The sequence below is a fragment of the Natrix helvetica genome, assembly GCF_964273705.1.
Source record: "Natrix helvetica genome assembly, chromosome: 1".
Classification (NCBI taxonomy): domain Eukaryota; kingdom Metazoa; phylum Chordata; class Lepidosauria; order Squamata; family Natricidae; genus Natrix; species Natrix helvetica.
In genome coordinates, this window is record NC_138548.1 from 217,589,173 (window position 1) to 217,605,465 (window position 16,293).

The window sequence follows — 16,293 nt, forward strand, 5'->3', positions numbered from 1 at the left end:
CGAAATGGTTAGAGGTAGTCCTGATGACCTCCACAATGGCAGAAGCGGTCATCAAGGTGCTACGGAGACTTTTCTCCACGCACGGCCTGCCCAACGTCTTGGTCTCTGACAACAGGCCTCAATTCACGGCCATGCAATTTGAGACCTTCCTGGCAGCTCAGGGAATCAGGCATGCCCTGGTTGCGCCATTCCATCCGGCCTCCAATGGTCAGGCGGAGAGAATGGTGAGATCTGCAAAAGAGATGGGCAGATCTCTCTAGGGTGGGCCCGGGAGATTGGCAAACACGGGTTGACCACTATTTGCTAATTCAGCACATCACACCCAGTGCCACTACAGGGAGAAGCCCCTCCAAGCTTCTCATGGGTCGCTGGCTAAGGTCCCACTTAGACCAGCTACACCCCAATTATTCTGCCTCATCGACCCCAGACTCCACAAACAAGATTCGGACATTTAGCGTAGGGGATTCGGTATACGCCCACAACTACGCCGGGGGAATTCTGTAGATACCTGCAACAGTGATAGGTATCACCGGCCCTCGCTCTTACCTCCTAGAGCTCGAGGACAATAGGAATTGGAGAAGGCATATTGACCAACTCTCCAACTCCAATCTTAGACAACCAGAGGTAACTCCTGCATGAGTTAGCCAAAGCCCTACCCAAATGGAGCAAACACTCACTCCGTCCATTGCCAGCTCAAGCCCGAGGGTACTGGGAAATTTATCTGGTTATGTTGCAGGCCCGCAGCGAGCTCTGAGTGAACCGACTCTAGAAGCTCCAACCGCGGCCTGTGAAAGGTTCCAGGAGCTTCCATCAAGTGGAGCTGCGGAGCAAACAGGTTTGTTCGGCCTGTCCAAGGAAACCCCTCCTACAGAATTGCACAGGTCAGGCAGAGCTATCCAAAAGCCCGCCTACCTGCTTGACTACGTAACAAGTAGGATTGTTCCATCCAAGAGGGGAGGGGTGTTAGATACTTGCTCTAACTACAGTGGTTTCCACCAAGGTCCTCTGTTCCGGCGGGAACAGAGGTTTAACCCTATTGGTCGAAGGGTCTGACAGCTCCCTATAAAAGGGCTACTGTCAAACTCAACCTTTCTTGGATTGTTCTCACTTGTTGTACTTAATAAAGAACTGTTGTTACCGTTAAGCCTGTGTGTGACTATCCATTACCCAATCTAATTTGCCAATTTGTGTGATAATTTGGTCTTGTATTGTCTCAGCTGGATACAAAGCGCAAAGATTTACATCACGAAACAAGCAACACTGAATAACAAACCAGCCTTGTTTATTATATATCTAAAATGTTTAGGAAGAAAGGACTTTTCTCCAAATGCCTGAAAACTAGGGCAGTCTAATTAGGAAGGATGAATTCTTCTCTTAATTCTTTTAAAGAAAGAAAATAAATGCTGAAGACAGGGAGATTCAGAAATAATAGTAGTCCTTGACCTATGACTGCACTTGAGATCAGAATTTGTTAAGTGAATCAATGCCCAAATTTACAATCTTTCTTGCCATGATTATTAAGCAAATTGCTGCAGTTGTGGGAGCTTCATCACCGGAGGATTTCAAGAAGAGACAGGACAGCCCCAGGTCAGAAGCAGGGAGTTGGACTAGAGGACCTACAAGGTCCCTTCCAATTCTGTTATTCTGTATTTTGACCACTGATCATCTGTAGAGATAGAGGAAATGTCATGAAGAGAGATGCTCAGCACACTGCCGCCCCTTAGTAACTGTTTATCTCAGATGCCTTAATTAGCAGCACCAGGCAGTACCAGGTGCAGCGGCCAATACGATCTCATCGGACCAGCCATCCGTTGACGTGCGGAGACGTGAAAAACCTGACCACCAAAGCGCAGGCAGTGCTGCAACAGCAACAAGTGGAGCAGATCCCCGAGAACTTATGCGCTGCCATTTTAGCGGTTTTAACTGCCAATCCCTTAGCCATCATTTGTTTATGTTTGATTGTTAATTGCTGCCCTCTAGTGACAGCAGCTGTCATCTCACCCAAACACTCGCTTGAACGGAGAATGAAGCAAAACCTATGGGTGCAGCTAGCTAACATCACACAAAATGATGTCTTTTGCTTATCTGAATCGTATGACATGGAAAATTTGCTTTCTACATGCCCGGTCCCGGTTTGTACAGTAACTCAGTAATTCAAAACTTCACTGGCTTGAGTAGATTTCTCTTAAGTGAAAACTTTACTATGGGACTATAACTAGTTGGGGGTCGATTGCCTATGATCCACCCCCTGACGCAATTGCTTTGCACATCCTGGTAGTAGCAGTTCCTGAGAATATAACATGTGCAAACATAATTAATTGTACATCTTCAAGTAAAAACCCTGTCTTTGTATTCATTCACTAGTTTTAAACTGTACAGCTTTTGAGGAGACTTTCTTTAATTTTGCCATGTTTGGCTCCCGCAAGGATGGTTTTTTACATGTGGTCAAGAAACTTTTAATTATATTCTTCTAATATTAATGAAGCACAGTGTTGCCTCAGCCGGCTGATTCCTGTTTTGTTTTCCAAACAGCAAATTCACTCAAACCGTTCTCGACATGGAGTCACGCTAGATAGCACTTGTGACTCTGAGACAGCTTTACTTAATAAAGTGGAGTACATGGCATTGGCTATATCTATAGTGGGTGTGCCAGCGCTTGCTGCTTGCGCTCATCTTAATATTAACGCTGTTGCATGTAATTTGGCAAAAACAATTAATGTACTTCTTTAGCTATTTTAGCAATTAACCATGAGCTGCAAGCTTTGCAAAAGGCTATTTTACAAAATCGCCCTGCTATTTATTATTTGCTTCTGCGCCACCATTTGGGTTGTGAAAGTTTTGATGGAATGTGTTGTTCTAATGTTTCAGATGAATCACAAACCATCCAGCACCAGCTCAATATTTTACCCAATGTGGCCTCTGATTTGAAAGTTGATACTTTAGGATCTTGGTGGGAAAACTTTTGGGCTTGGTTGTCCACAGGCTTATTGGGAAATGTCCTACGTTATTTAGTCATTATTTGTGCTATTTTGATTGGTGGGTGCTGTTTTGTTCAGTGTCTTCCTTCCTTTTGCAATATATGTATCACAGCTTTTCGCCCTAAACCTCCTTCCACACTACCTCAGGGTCAAGTATATGCCCTGTATAAGCAACTGTAAGGATGTTCCTCTCCTGATTATGATCCTTTTACTAACCCCTCTTACGATACCTTGTCTAACAAACTAGAAAAGAGTGAGATGTATAGAGGAAAGGTTACGAAGAGGCATGCACAGAACACTGTCGCCCCTTAGTAACTGTTTACCTCAGATGCCTATGAGCTCACCTAATTAGCAGCACCAGGCAGTACCAGGAACCATCAAGATAAGTGAGACTCTACCCTGGCTGGGATGTTCTTAAGATTGACAAGGAGAATACACCAATTACAATGCTGATGCGATATACTTTTTGCTTCGCTTGTTAAAACTGTATAAAAGAATAAACTCTGTGAAGGCAGACGGACATTTTGGGATGAACCCTGCTATGACTGGTTTCTGAATCCATCAATCATCTCCAGAAGAACCATATTAAAACAGGACCAAGTGATTTATACACAGAGGGGCCATGAACACCACCATGTTAATTTGTATGCATTGTTACCAATTCCTGTGAAAACATTGCTTTTTTCTTTAGCTTATGCTTGCAGTTGTAAGAATTTTAAAAAAAGAGGAGTCATTTGGAGTAATTGAATTTACACATCCAATGTGAAGAAACAAAAAGCGAATCTAATTTCTTTTACTGATTGTTCTTCTAAGTTTAGCAGATCTGACTGTAGCTTTTTGAGCAGGAGCGGTGTTGGAACGGAGTGTTGGAACCGGATAAGTGATTGGCCAACTCACAGGTAAAAAGAACTTTGAATTTGGACTTTAAAAGGGTCCCGGAGCTGAATTAATGGCTAATTGGCATTTGGGAAATTTTATGGAGGAAGGAAGATACAGTGGAAGTTAAAATACTAAAGCCTTAGAAGATTCTTGTTTTTACATTTTGATTCAAAGACACTAAAAATAATAAAAAGAAAGAACCTGGGGGAAAAGTTTCTTTGTGTGTGTGTGTGTGTGTGTGTGTGTGTGTGTGTGTGTGTTTAAAGTGGTTTTTCACAGTTTTTGACAATCAGCTGTTGGAGTGTATTGTGGATTGGAGAGAGCCATCTGCTGGTGAGAAAAGAATACTACAATACTTAGTGAAAGAAGAAAGGGAGAGTGCAGCTGCGAAATTTGACCTTGGCTACAAGAAAATATACTTTGAAACTGTGAGAACTTTTAAGGAGTGTTTGTTTTTGCAACATTGTTTGGTTTCGACTTTCTATAGCCGTGGAAGAAAATAAATTCTAAACTTGGATTGGACTGGACTAATACTAGAATTGGACATTAGAATTTGGAAAAAAAAGGGGGGGAAAGAATTGCATGGACTTTTAAATTTTAATTAAATTGATATAACCCCAAAATTTTCAAAATTCATTAAATTAGTTAAACTGGCATTATGGAGCCTTGGATGTATGATGAACTATTTGAGATGCTAAAAAAATGCATGTGAAACTTTAATTGATAAGAAAAAGTCAGAAATTCAGATGGAGCACACAGATCAGGGAATAGGAGAGAAGGAGGGAAAAGAGGGCACAAATGAAAAACATGAAGTTAATATGTAAGAAAAAGGAACTGAAAATAAAAAAAACAATTAGATGATTTCACTGGGATTTACAGTGGCACAAAAAAAGTAGACAAGGGGGAATGTCCCCCCAAAAAGAAACAACCAAACAGCAAAGAAGGAAATCATGGAAAGAGACTAGGAAAAACCCTGGGGAAAACTACTAGAACAGTAAAATTAAAAGTGAGAAAAATGATTTTGAAGAAAAGATACAATAATTATAAAGATAAGAAAAACAAAAATAAGAAGCTAGGAGAATGGGGGGAAAGAATAAAATTAATAAGAAGTGGAATATTTGAGAGATCAAGAGAAAATGGTTAGAGGAGGAGGAAGGGAAAGAAGGGACATATTAGTAAAGGGAATTTTATTAAGATTGTTAATGGTATGTAGTTAATTAAGATATAAGAAAATTATAGTAACATTGTAAATTGTGGATAATTAATTAATGTTCTCTATGTTAAAACTGAATTTGAGGATGCATGTTGCTTATAGTAAAATAGAACAACAAGTGAAATATGAAATGATAATTTGGTTTAACTTTGAAGGGGCAATTAGTGATATTGTTTATGTATTAAGAAAATAAGTTTAAGATGAAAAATATGGGACGAGAATAATATGGTTGAAATTGAAAATAGAACTATGATGTAAAATGGATTATGTATATGAGAGGATGTAAAAGAAAAGACCCGGACAACACTTTGTTTATAAAATATGTCAAAATTTGTAATAAAAAAATAAAAACTTTGGGGGGGGGGGGAAAGGTCAGCAGTTCGGCGGTTCGAATCCCTAACACCGTGTAACGGAGTGAGCTCGCATTACTTATTCCAGCTTCTGCCAACCTAGCAGTTCAAAAGCAAGGAAAAATGCAAGTAGAAAAATAGGGACCACCTTTAATGGGAACGTAACAGTGTTCCATTAGCCTCTGGCATTTAGTCATGCCGGCCACATGACCACGGAGACATCTTCGGACAGCGCTGGCTCTTTGGCTTTGAAATGGAGATTAGCACTGCCCCCTAGAGTCAGGAACAACTAGCACATATGTGGGAGGGGAACCTTTACTTTTTACCTTTACGTTTGGTATAAAATGAGATCCCAAAAAGAGGAGTAGGTATTTGATATTTATTTGAAGATCTGGACTTTCATTTAAATAAATAAAAATGGCTGACCCAACATTTCAAATAAATTAGTACCAAATGTCAAAAAAATTAACAAAAAGGAAAATGGATTTTGTAACATCAAACTTTTTAAAGCAATTGATACCAAAGGCAATAAACCAAGTATTTTATTGGCCAGTTACAAATATTTTGAGCACCTTGAATAATTTTCATTGCTATCTGATAGTCCTGATAGCACCATCAACCTAGTGAGTTCAAATGTACCTGTGTATCCAGGTCTAGTAAGAGACCCGAGTAAAACACCAGTTTGAGCATTAGGAATATTACGTTCTTCAATCTGAAGCAGAAAGCAAAGTCTTAGAAGCCAGTCTCAATTTATTGCTGAACAAGACACATCTACCCCTGTTGCCAAAGGATATCTCACTATCATGGTTAAAAACTGGGAGGCTTTGTTGGCATAACTTTTGTTTTAAATCTAAGTCAACATTAGATTTTCCAAAGTCAAAGAGAATATCCAGACAACTCTAATATACAGAGATAGGATGTATCTTGGCCAACTAAAGCAGCTGTAGTATTTTATGAACATTAGTGTTGTCTACCAATATTGCCAATTTATTTCTGAATGTAAGGATTGGAAACTTGAATGGTTTGAGGAAGAAATTGCAGAAACCAATATTCAACACTTAGTGTGTCTATTTTATTTTTGCATTTAAGTGCATCCTCCCTTAAAGGTCTTGAAATAAAATTAAATCTTAACACCAGAATGTGAAAACAATAAATAAACCTGGTCATACTAAACTCCAGGTAGGCCACCAATGATGGTTAGAAAAAATGAGATGGGAGGGAGAGGTAGGCCACATTTACATAAAGATGTTGGTTCATTATGCAACTATCACCAACTCTTACATCATGAACATATGATTTGGGTGAAATGAGAGGCTTATGGTCAAAAGCAGAAAAGGAGCTTTTCTACCTGTAATAAATTTAAGCATCAGATCATTAGACAATGAAAGTTGAAACAATTTATATAATTGAATTGTGGATTTTACAATGAGAGATACCACAGTATCTTTTATCTCAGATGTGAGATATGAAACTTGTTTGATTTGGAGCACACTATCCCCCACACTATCTTTAAAAACCTGTCTTTTTATTCTGGAACTGGACTGCAGGAAAATGGAAGTGGACTTCTTAGCTACTTTATAACACGGACAAACACAGAAAAGAAGAGGAAAAGGGAAGTGAAAGATCATATGCAAAAGGTGGGATTTTAAATAAAAGATATATATTTTATCACATGTGGCTTTCATTATTTTAAAAGCTATCCTTTCACAAGGGCTAGAAAGCTACTTTTCAAAGGGAAAAGTGATATTCTTGAATTGAGTGGGTAGTCTGTACTGGAATTCCTCCGATCTTAATTCTGCATTGAACAAGCTTTATAACAAAGCTTAGAAAGTACAAGGTTACAAACTTGTGCATGCTGAGCTAACATTTTGAGTAATATGTTTAGCATTATATTGTTTTCTATATTGTTTCCAAAATGTGATTCTTGGTTTCTGACTTGAAACCAAGATGAACTATGTAAATCAGATTAGGTATAATCTATATCAGGAGTCTCCAAATTTGGCAACTTTTAAGACTTGTGGACTTCAACTCTCATAATTCTTTAGCCAGCCATGCTGGCTGGGGAACATTAGGAGTTGAAGTCCACAAGTCTTAAAGTTGCCAAGTTTGGAGATCCCTGATCTCTATCAAAGAAATTCCTCCCAGTTCTGTCTCTCCAACTGTAAAAATGTGCCTGAAACTTTCATTGTATTTGAACGATCAAGCACTTTTATCCAAAGCCTGAGGCATCACTTGAACAGTGGTAGCAGAAACCAGAAAGAGCAGAGCAGATTAAACTCAACAATGAGAGCAAAAGTCTTCAGGATAGAGAAGCTCTGAGCAAAAGGCTTCATATTTAATTCAAGCTCAGAAAAGAAGGTTGGCTAATCTTCAAGAAATTGGGACGAGGGAGAATTATTATTGGATATGTTACTTGTATTCATTCTTGATGATAATTGTCTTTGAAGTTCAGGGATACTAATGAATCCAAAGCTTCATTAATCCACATTGCTAGTGGAACAGCCAGAGTTCGGGGACCCTCACTGGGTTGGAGTTTTCTACCAGCAATTAAGAAAGGGGACCTACAGTGGACTTCTTTGGGATTTCTCTATATTCTTCTTCTCACTAGTCAACTTTTGAGAGGAAGCAACAGCCGTTGGGTTTATTTGTCTTTAGTAAAAATGTAGGATTATCATGGAGAGACTGAATTAGACTTGCATGAAAAAAAAAGAAACAAAAAATTCCCCACAACAATTAAACAAAACAGGGAACCAGAGGGTTAAACGAACACACGCCTTTCATGTATGCAAAGAACAGGAATATGCCATATGAAGGAAATAGGATAAAACATTTGAAATAGGATAGGAAGACATAGCTGGGAAATCTACCAATTATTATTATTATTTTGTCTAAACCACTGTTTCTGAACTTTGGGGACTTGAAAATGGGTGGACTTCAACTCCCAGAATTCCTCAGTCAACTGACTGATGAATTCTGGGAGTTGAAGTCTACCCATCCTCAAATCGCCAAGATTGAGAAACATTGGTCTAATCCTAAAGAACTTGAAGTATGTTCTTATTCCACTTTATGTTCATTCATCTTTATTTTATGTCTTATATAGGGCTCATGCAGATACCCTTCCTGGTGGATTATGATCATTAAGAGTTTCGGAAAGTTCTGTTCAATTTTCCTTTTGCTTTAAAGCAGGATATTGCTTAACTTCTACAATACCGTCTACAGCATTCTAGAAATCACAAGGTAAGAGAAAATTGTGAATCCTTCCAAAACAGATTAATGACACTTTGTATGAAGTGGGAGGCTTCCTATCACAACTTTTATTTACAAATATGTACCTATTTGTATCAATAAAAGAGGTGAGGATTTCTAAGTGGAAAAATGGGAAGAGTGGACCAAACTCTCCTTTTATTTGCGACTCTCTCCAGTGTAATTCTCTCCCAGCCACTTTCCCCATAAATGAACTGAGATGTGCAAAAAAGGAGAGAAATATCAAGTTTTCATTCATAGCTCTTCACCTTTTTGTTACATTCCGCATTTTGCAGGTGTCTGTCAGTTACAACCATTTTTCTCATGATGCAAGATATGCTCCAACTTTGTCAATAGCCTTCATAGTTGTTCTCATGTACAGCCTATAAAGAAGTCTGTTTCCCAGTGAATAACTCTTCATAATTTGACTCTCCTTCCTGCTTCTTCTTTCAAGGGGAAGCTCGGTCTCCACTGGCAATTCTTGACTTATACCTGCTCATTTCAGAACCAATCAAAATTTGGTTTTGTGCAACACTGAAAGGGTGTTTCAAATAAGTTACACTCGGTTGACGGTGGTGGATGGGATTTCATCTATTCGTGATTGGGACAGCATCAACATTGTTCAGAAGAAAGAGTTCTGGCTGAGAAGTAAGTCCCAGATGATACTAGGCAAGACAAAAAAAGAAGTTGGTGGCAGTTAGAATTGCTGTTTCAGAAGCAAAATCCAGAAATCAAATATCACAGGATCACCAAATTCCCCAGGAGGTAGCTAGCCTGTAAAGGAACCACTCAGGATATGGCAATCAAAGCTGCTTCTTATCTTCCAGAAGATCATTTATTTTATTGGCTAACCTATGTTTTTTTGTGTGCAATTCTCACATAATTCCAAGCTGAGAAAGGACTTTAGTATAATGAAGTATAGCCCTATTCTAATTTTTCTAATAATTTCTAATTCTAATCAGCTTTTAAGCATGAAGGATGGCAATAAAATCTATGGATTTTAAGAGAAACCTGACGTAATGCGCCATTTTTTTTTTGTAGGCCATAATGTAGTTTGACTGAATTCACACATTTGTGCAATGCAAAACAGGCCACATTATGGCTGAGCAGAGTAAGCAAACCCAACCCATTGCTAAATAATCCAAATGACCACTTAACTATTAAGATCTATTTCACGGATACTCCATTTGTCAGGCTCCCTTTTAAAATTAAGCGAGAATGAGCATCCAGTGTGCTACAGCACTGAGCAGATTAGAAGCAAGAAGTTACTGACAGCCAATCGCAGGAATGCACAATCCAATCACAGCGTCCCAAAGTAGGCACCACTGGCGATGATTCATTATTCAAAAGGGCTGAAGCAGGCTCTAATGAACAAACCACTCCCAGCCAAAGTCCAAATTGCTAAATTTGCAAGTACATCACAATTTAGCCTAGAAGCTATTTTTTTCTTTGTAGAATAGGCAGCTTTTAAAATCATTCTCAAGTGTCTTTGAAGTTAGAAATACTTCCTAGAGGTTTTTCGTCCTCAAAATCCAGTTAATAACTCCTGTTTTATACAAGGGGCAGACCTATTTGGCCTATTCTAAGAGCTAAAGGGATTTGTTATATCAGTGAATGAATCTTTGATAACGTAACAGCCATTACTTGATCCTAGTCTACTGTTCCTTGACTAAATTTTTAATCAATGCAGTTGGCACTAAATCTCTGCAAGAGTTTGTTTCGGGACTTGTTGAAGTTCTAAAGGAGGCTTTTCAAGATCTTCAGAGCACAGGCCACAAAGGTGAAAGGCTGGGTGTTGATCAAACTTGCCCAAGTAGGCGCCTTCCTTATATCTGGAATTTTATATTTACAATTTCAATTATCCCTGGCTAGCATAGTAGTGGAAATGAGAGTCCAAAGCAGTAGGTTGGTGGAACCTTAGCTTCTTGAAAACATCAGAGAACCAAGTCCCTGAGGACAGATTGTTCTCCTTCTCTCTCACTGGGCCTGTTCCTTAGCTTCCTTGCTGAAAAAACACATCATCATTCCAGCAATACATGATAGAAATCTTGCCCATATTTTGCTTTGCCTGCAAAGCAAATGTTTGCACCTGAGTAGGTGGTGTGTTTTAAACAGTAAATTATTGCTAGCCAGTATGTACAGTGGGGCAAAAAAGTATTTAGTCAGCCACCAATTGTGCAAGTTCTCCCACTTAAAAAGATGAGAGAGGCCTGTAATTGGCATCATAGGTAGACCTCAACTATGAGAGACAAAATGTAAAAAAAAAAACCCCAAACAATCACACTGGCTGATTTGGAAAGAATTTATTTGCAAATTATGGTGGAAAATAAGTATTTGGTCAATATCAAAAGTTCCTCTCAATACTGTGTTATATATCCTTTGTTGGCAATGACAGAGGTCAAACATTTCCTGTAAGTCTTCACAAGGTTGGCACACACTGTTGCTGGTATGTTGGCCCATTCCTCCACGCAGATCTCCTCTAGAGCAGTGATGTTTTGGGGCTGTCGCTGGGCAACATGGACTTTTAACTCCCTCCAAAGGTTTTCTATGGGGTTGAGATCTGAAGACTGGCTAGGCCACTCCAGGACCTTGAAATGCTTCTTACAAAGCCACTCCTTTGTTGCCCGGGCAGTATGTTTGGGATCATTGTCATGTTGAAAGACCCAGCCATGTTTCATCTTCAATGCTCTTGTTGATGGAAGGAGGTTTGCACTCAAAATCTCATGATACATGGCCCCATTCATTCTGTCCTGTACACGGATCAGTCATCCTGGTCCCTTTGCAGAGAAACAGCCCCAAAGTATGATGTTGCCACCCCCATGCTTCACAGTAGGCATGGTGTTCTTTGGATGCAACTCAGCATTCTCTCTCCTCCAAACACGACGAGTTGTGTTTCTACTAAACAGTTCTATTTTGGTTTCATCTGACCATATGACATTCTCCCAATCCTCTTCTGGATCATCCAAATGCTCTCTAGCAAACTTCAGACGGGCCCGGACATGTACTGGCTTAAGCAAGGGGACACGTCTGGCACTGCAGGATCTGAGTCCCTGGCGGTGTAGTGTGTTACTGACGGTAGCCTTTGTTACGTTGGTCCTAGCTCTCTGCAGGTCATTCACTAGGTCCCCCTGTGTGGTCCTGGGATTTTTGCTCACTGTTCTTGTGATCATTTTGACCCCACAGGGTGAGATCTTGCGTGGAGCCCCAGATCAAGGGAGATTATCAGTGGTCTTGTATGTCTTCCATTTTCTAATTATTGCTCCCACAGTTGATTTGTTCACACCAAGCTTCTTGCCTATTGCAGATTCAGCCTTCCCAGCCTGGTGCAGGTCTACAATTTGGTTTCTGGTGTCCTTCGACAGCTCTTTAGTCTTCACCATAGTGGAGTTTGGAGTGTGACTGTTTGAGGTTGTGGACAGGTGTCTTTTATACTGATAACAAGTTCAAACAGGTGCCATTGATACAGGTAATGAGTGCAGGACAGAGGAGCCTCTTAAAGAAGGTACAGGTCTGTGAGAGCCAGAAATCTTGCTTTTTTGTAGGTGACCAAATACTTATTTTCCACCATAATTTGCAAATAATTTTTTTCCAAATCAGCCAATGTGATTGATTGGTTTTTTTTTTACATTTTGTCTCTCATAGTTGAGGTCTACCTATGATGCCAATTACAGACCTCTCTCATCTTTTTAAGTGGGAGAACTTGCACAATTGGTGGCTGACTAAATACTTTTTTGCCCCACTGTATGATACTCAGTTAATTTCCTAATCTTTTAATGCCTCCTCACAATGCTGTACACTGATATTCAGAAAATAAAACCCTGGTATGGAATGGGATGAATGGGATCTTCATCTTGCAAATTCTAGTGCTCCAGATGTATATATAGCTGATTGAGACTATACATGTAGGACTTGGAGAGTGCGTTCAGTTCTGCAAAGGTGCAACAGCTTCATTTTATCTTAAGCTTAGCTGTAACAATTGCCAGGGATAGCCATGAATTAAAGCGTGTAAAAAAAGTCAATATGGAAGTCATTGCCATTTTAAGTATTTGACACACACTTCCTCCTTGCTGATGCCCTTACTGGCTGGTGGTTGGGAGACACATCTACATTAAGTAGAATTTCCATTAATTTGTTATCAACTTTGTACAAATTAATGTTTTGAAGATTAACATAATATTTATTGCACTGCTTGACTGATGACAGCCCTTTTTAGTTATGCTTGGCAATGATTTGTTCTTCAATTCATATAGAAATATTACTGTTTGACACCCCCCCCTTCCTATTATTTAGGAGTGAATTGTTGGATTTAACTTCATTATTGGATTAAGTGTTTTCATTCTTTTGCCCTTTTCATTATAATGGAAGGAATGCACTTTCCTTAGTCATGATCTGAATTTGCTCTAGGAAATTCCAGAATTCCTATTCTGGAACAAACACAGGGATCACTAAATCAGCGTAAGCAAGCATCATCAGATTTTTAGATTCATGAAATTGGGGCTTAAGATACAGAGAATAAAATTTCAGCTGTTAAATTTCACTAAAACTCAATCTCATTTAGACTCACAAGTTGAAGACCATTTGCAATATCAATTTCTCACCACCTTATTTGTTTTAAGAGAAATACACCAAATTAATATTTCAAGTTATTTCTGCATTCCTAGCATTGGAAAGAACTGATCTGTAACATGTTCCTACCTGCTATAAAAATGATGGGTGTGGAATACTATGAACTAGGCATACATATCTCATTTACCTAGTAAAATATTAAGAAATTCAACACGTAGTGAGTGTTCATACATGGCAGTGCTTTCTCTCTTCCTTTCACTTGGAATTTAAGGCATTTAAAAGGATATATAGTTCAGTTTAAAAGTGTTTCAATGTTCTTGGGAATCCAAGAGATTTAAAAGTTCTTTTCAGCAGTATTTCTAAAAAATCTGGGCTGAGGTTTAAGAAATTTCATGGTATGATCAGAGAGCTACAAATGTTCCATATTTGAAGGACTATCATGTGTACAGCCACAGCTTCTAATTGTGATGAGACTTGCAACACGTCACTCACAGGACATTATTAATCTTATAATGAATACCCTTTTCTAGCATGGAAAGACAACACTCTAGGATTACCTGGCAACTAGATGAATGCACCCATTGTTCTGGCTTTTACAAATGTTGCTTTACATCTCGACTTGCTAGACCTATGCTAAATTAATATTTTAAATAAGTCATGATTGTATTTTGAAGACTTTGACTTTTTTTCCCCAAGAAGCCATTTTTTTCTTTGTATATGGTATATTGAATATTACCAAACACTTGTCTAATATAACATTATGTATGTTTCTCGTCTTGTAGGGACTAGAATGTTTCTTAGGGAAAAAAACAATTACTTACGCTTCCCAGTTCCTTTAAAGCTGGCAAAGAAAGCTTGTCACAGAAGAAAGAAAAAAACATTCTCATAATGTGTAGTATGTATGCAAGAGGATGGTTGCATTAGTTTTAATTTAATCTGCATATAAAAATTACTTGGAATATACTAGAATATATATTTTCTTAGTGGGAAGTATATAAACCTTCATTGGCCAAGAATCTGTTAACATTTTATTTTACCACTGCAAAATGTTTGTTTCAGCAAATTAGATCAATAATATGGATATGGACTCATACGAAACGTGTGTGTGTGTGTGTTTTGTATTTATTGCATTATCTAAAGCAGGCATGTCCAAGCTACACATGGCCCTGGAGAGTTAGTCATGTGACCCCACAGGTTGATAAATTTTTAACCTCATATGATTATATACATGAATATGTATTAATAAAATATATATATTATATCCAACCCAAGACAATTCCTCTTCACTCAGTGCGACCCAAGCAAGACAAAAGGTTGGACCCCCATAATCTAAAGCAAGACCAATAAATAGAGTCAAAAGTCCTAAAATGCTTTAATCTAAACTTTCACATTGCTTGTCCTATTTGTGTAAGTTACTTTTTGACTTGATCAAGATAAAAAGTGAAGATTTTTTTTAAAAAAACTATTTCTTTCCAAAAGTGATCAGCAACTGAAATGTCAGCAGATCCTTTGTTTTCCATCTTAGCTATTTGCCAATGTCCCTGTTTACGAATACATTGCAACTTTACAAGGGTGAGGACTCAAAGTTTCTTTGTTATTTGCATGGAATGAGGTATTAAAGCAAGTTTTAAAGATGACCCTTTAGATCAGCGGTTCTCAACCTGTGGGTCGGGACCCTTTGGGGGTCGAATGACCCTTTCACAGGGGTCGCCTAAGACCATCGGAAAACACATATTTTTGAAAAAATACAGAAAACATAAAATAATTTTATGGTTGGGGGTCACCACAACATGAGGAACTGTATTAAAGGGTCGCTGCATTAGGAAGGTTGAGACCCACTGCTTTAGGTCTTCAGTTTTTGTTCATCTCATCTTAATAATATGAAAAGATCAAATTGTTCACTGTAAATCTAAAAACAAAACAGCATTTTTTGACAACATGGAGATATCAAAATGCAAGAAGTATACATGTTCCAAAGAATCCTTATTTGTAAAAATTAAGAGGTCAAATCAGATCTTCTGGTGCAGTTCTTGAGTAACAGAAGATCTTCGGGGCAGTCACAAAAATAGGTTCCGAGAAGAAACATACAGTATATGATTTCACATCATAAAATTCACTGCCGTAGGATGTGATGATGATGGGAATAAAAACTCAAAATAGTTTTTTAAAAAGTTTTATTCAAATACAGGAAGCTATATTTAGCAACAGGTATTAGTTGAGAGGGTTCAATACACTTTGCTTTTTTCATTCAAACTTTACCCTTTGCTGAAGCGTCTGGCCAGTTCCTATTATCAAAATAATGGTGAACCTTGGTTCTCATACAGTCAAGAAATCATTCAAATTAGCAATAGCAATAGCACTTAAACTGATAAACCGCTTCAGAGTGTTTTACAGCCCTTTCTAAGCAGTTTACAGAGTCAGCATATTGTCTCCAACAACCTGGGTCCTCAATTTACCGATCTCGGAAGGATGGAAGGCTGACTCTTCCTTGAACCGGTCAATATAGAACTGCTGGCACTCGGCAGAGTTAGGCTGTAATACTGCATTCTAACCACTGCGCCACCACAGCTCAATTACATTGTATCTGCCATTCTAGGTCCTTACTCTTCATTATAAGGATAATACAAAACTTCACACAGATGTTGATAGTGTTACACTAGAGCAGGGGTGTCAAACTCATGTCATGGGTCATCACGTGATATATCGGGACTTTTTTCCCTTTCACTAAACCAGGTGTGGCCAGCACATGGGGGCTGGGGGTTTGATAGCCCTGCACTAGAGAGACAAAGAGATTCCAGATTCCTTTAACAAGGAGATGCTTCATCAAGATGCGTTCAACCATCTTCCACACTCAAATGAATGCAAGAGGGAAACTGCCCATTCTCTAGATTGGAGAAAAGGTAGCTACGTTTTATGAAATGTTTTCCATGTGTGTTTGAAAAAGATGATATGCTGTGGCCTGAATTAGATCATCTTTATGATGTTGATTTAAAAAGAAAGAGACCCAAGCTGAAAAATGTTCCATTTTTTAATCAAAATTAGGTATACAGATTGGTTTAGGTCA

The 16,293-nt window shown here is 38.6% G+C and overlaps 1 protein-coding gene across 3 annotated transcripts in view; it reads right to left on the reverse strand.

The window, feature by feature from the left end:
* Positions 1-6,470: 6,470 nt before the first annotated feature.
* SLC11A2 (solute carrier family 11 member 2) overlaps positions 6,471-16,293 on the reverse strand; it is a 79,960-nt gene continuing 70,137 nt past the window's right edge. For all 3 annotated transcript variants that reach the window (XM_081938006.1, XM_081938004.1, XM_081938005.1), the window contains exon 17: positions 6,471-9,328. In XM_081938006.1, the coding sequence (XP_081794132.1) occupies positions 9,251-9,328 (78 nt within the window). In that variant the 3' untranslated portion in view covers positions 6,471-9,250. The remainder of the gene's footprint in view (positions 9,329-16,293) is intronic.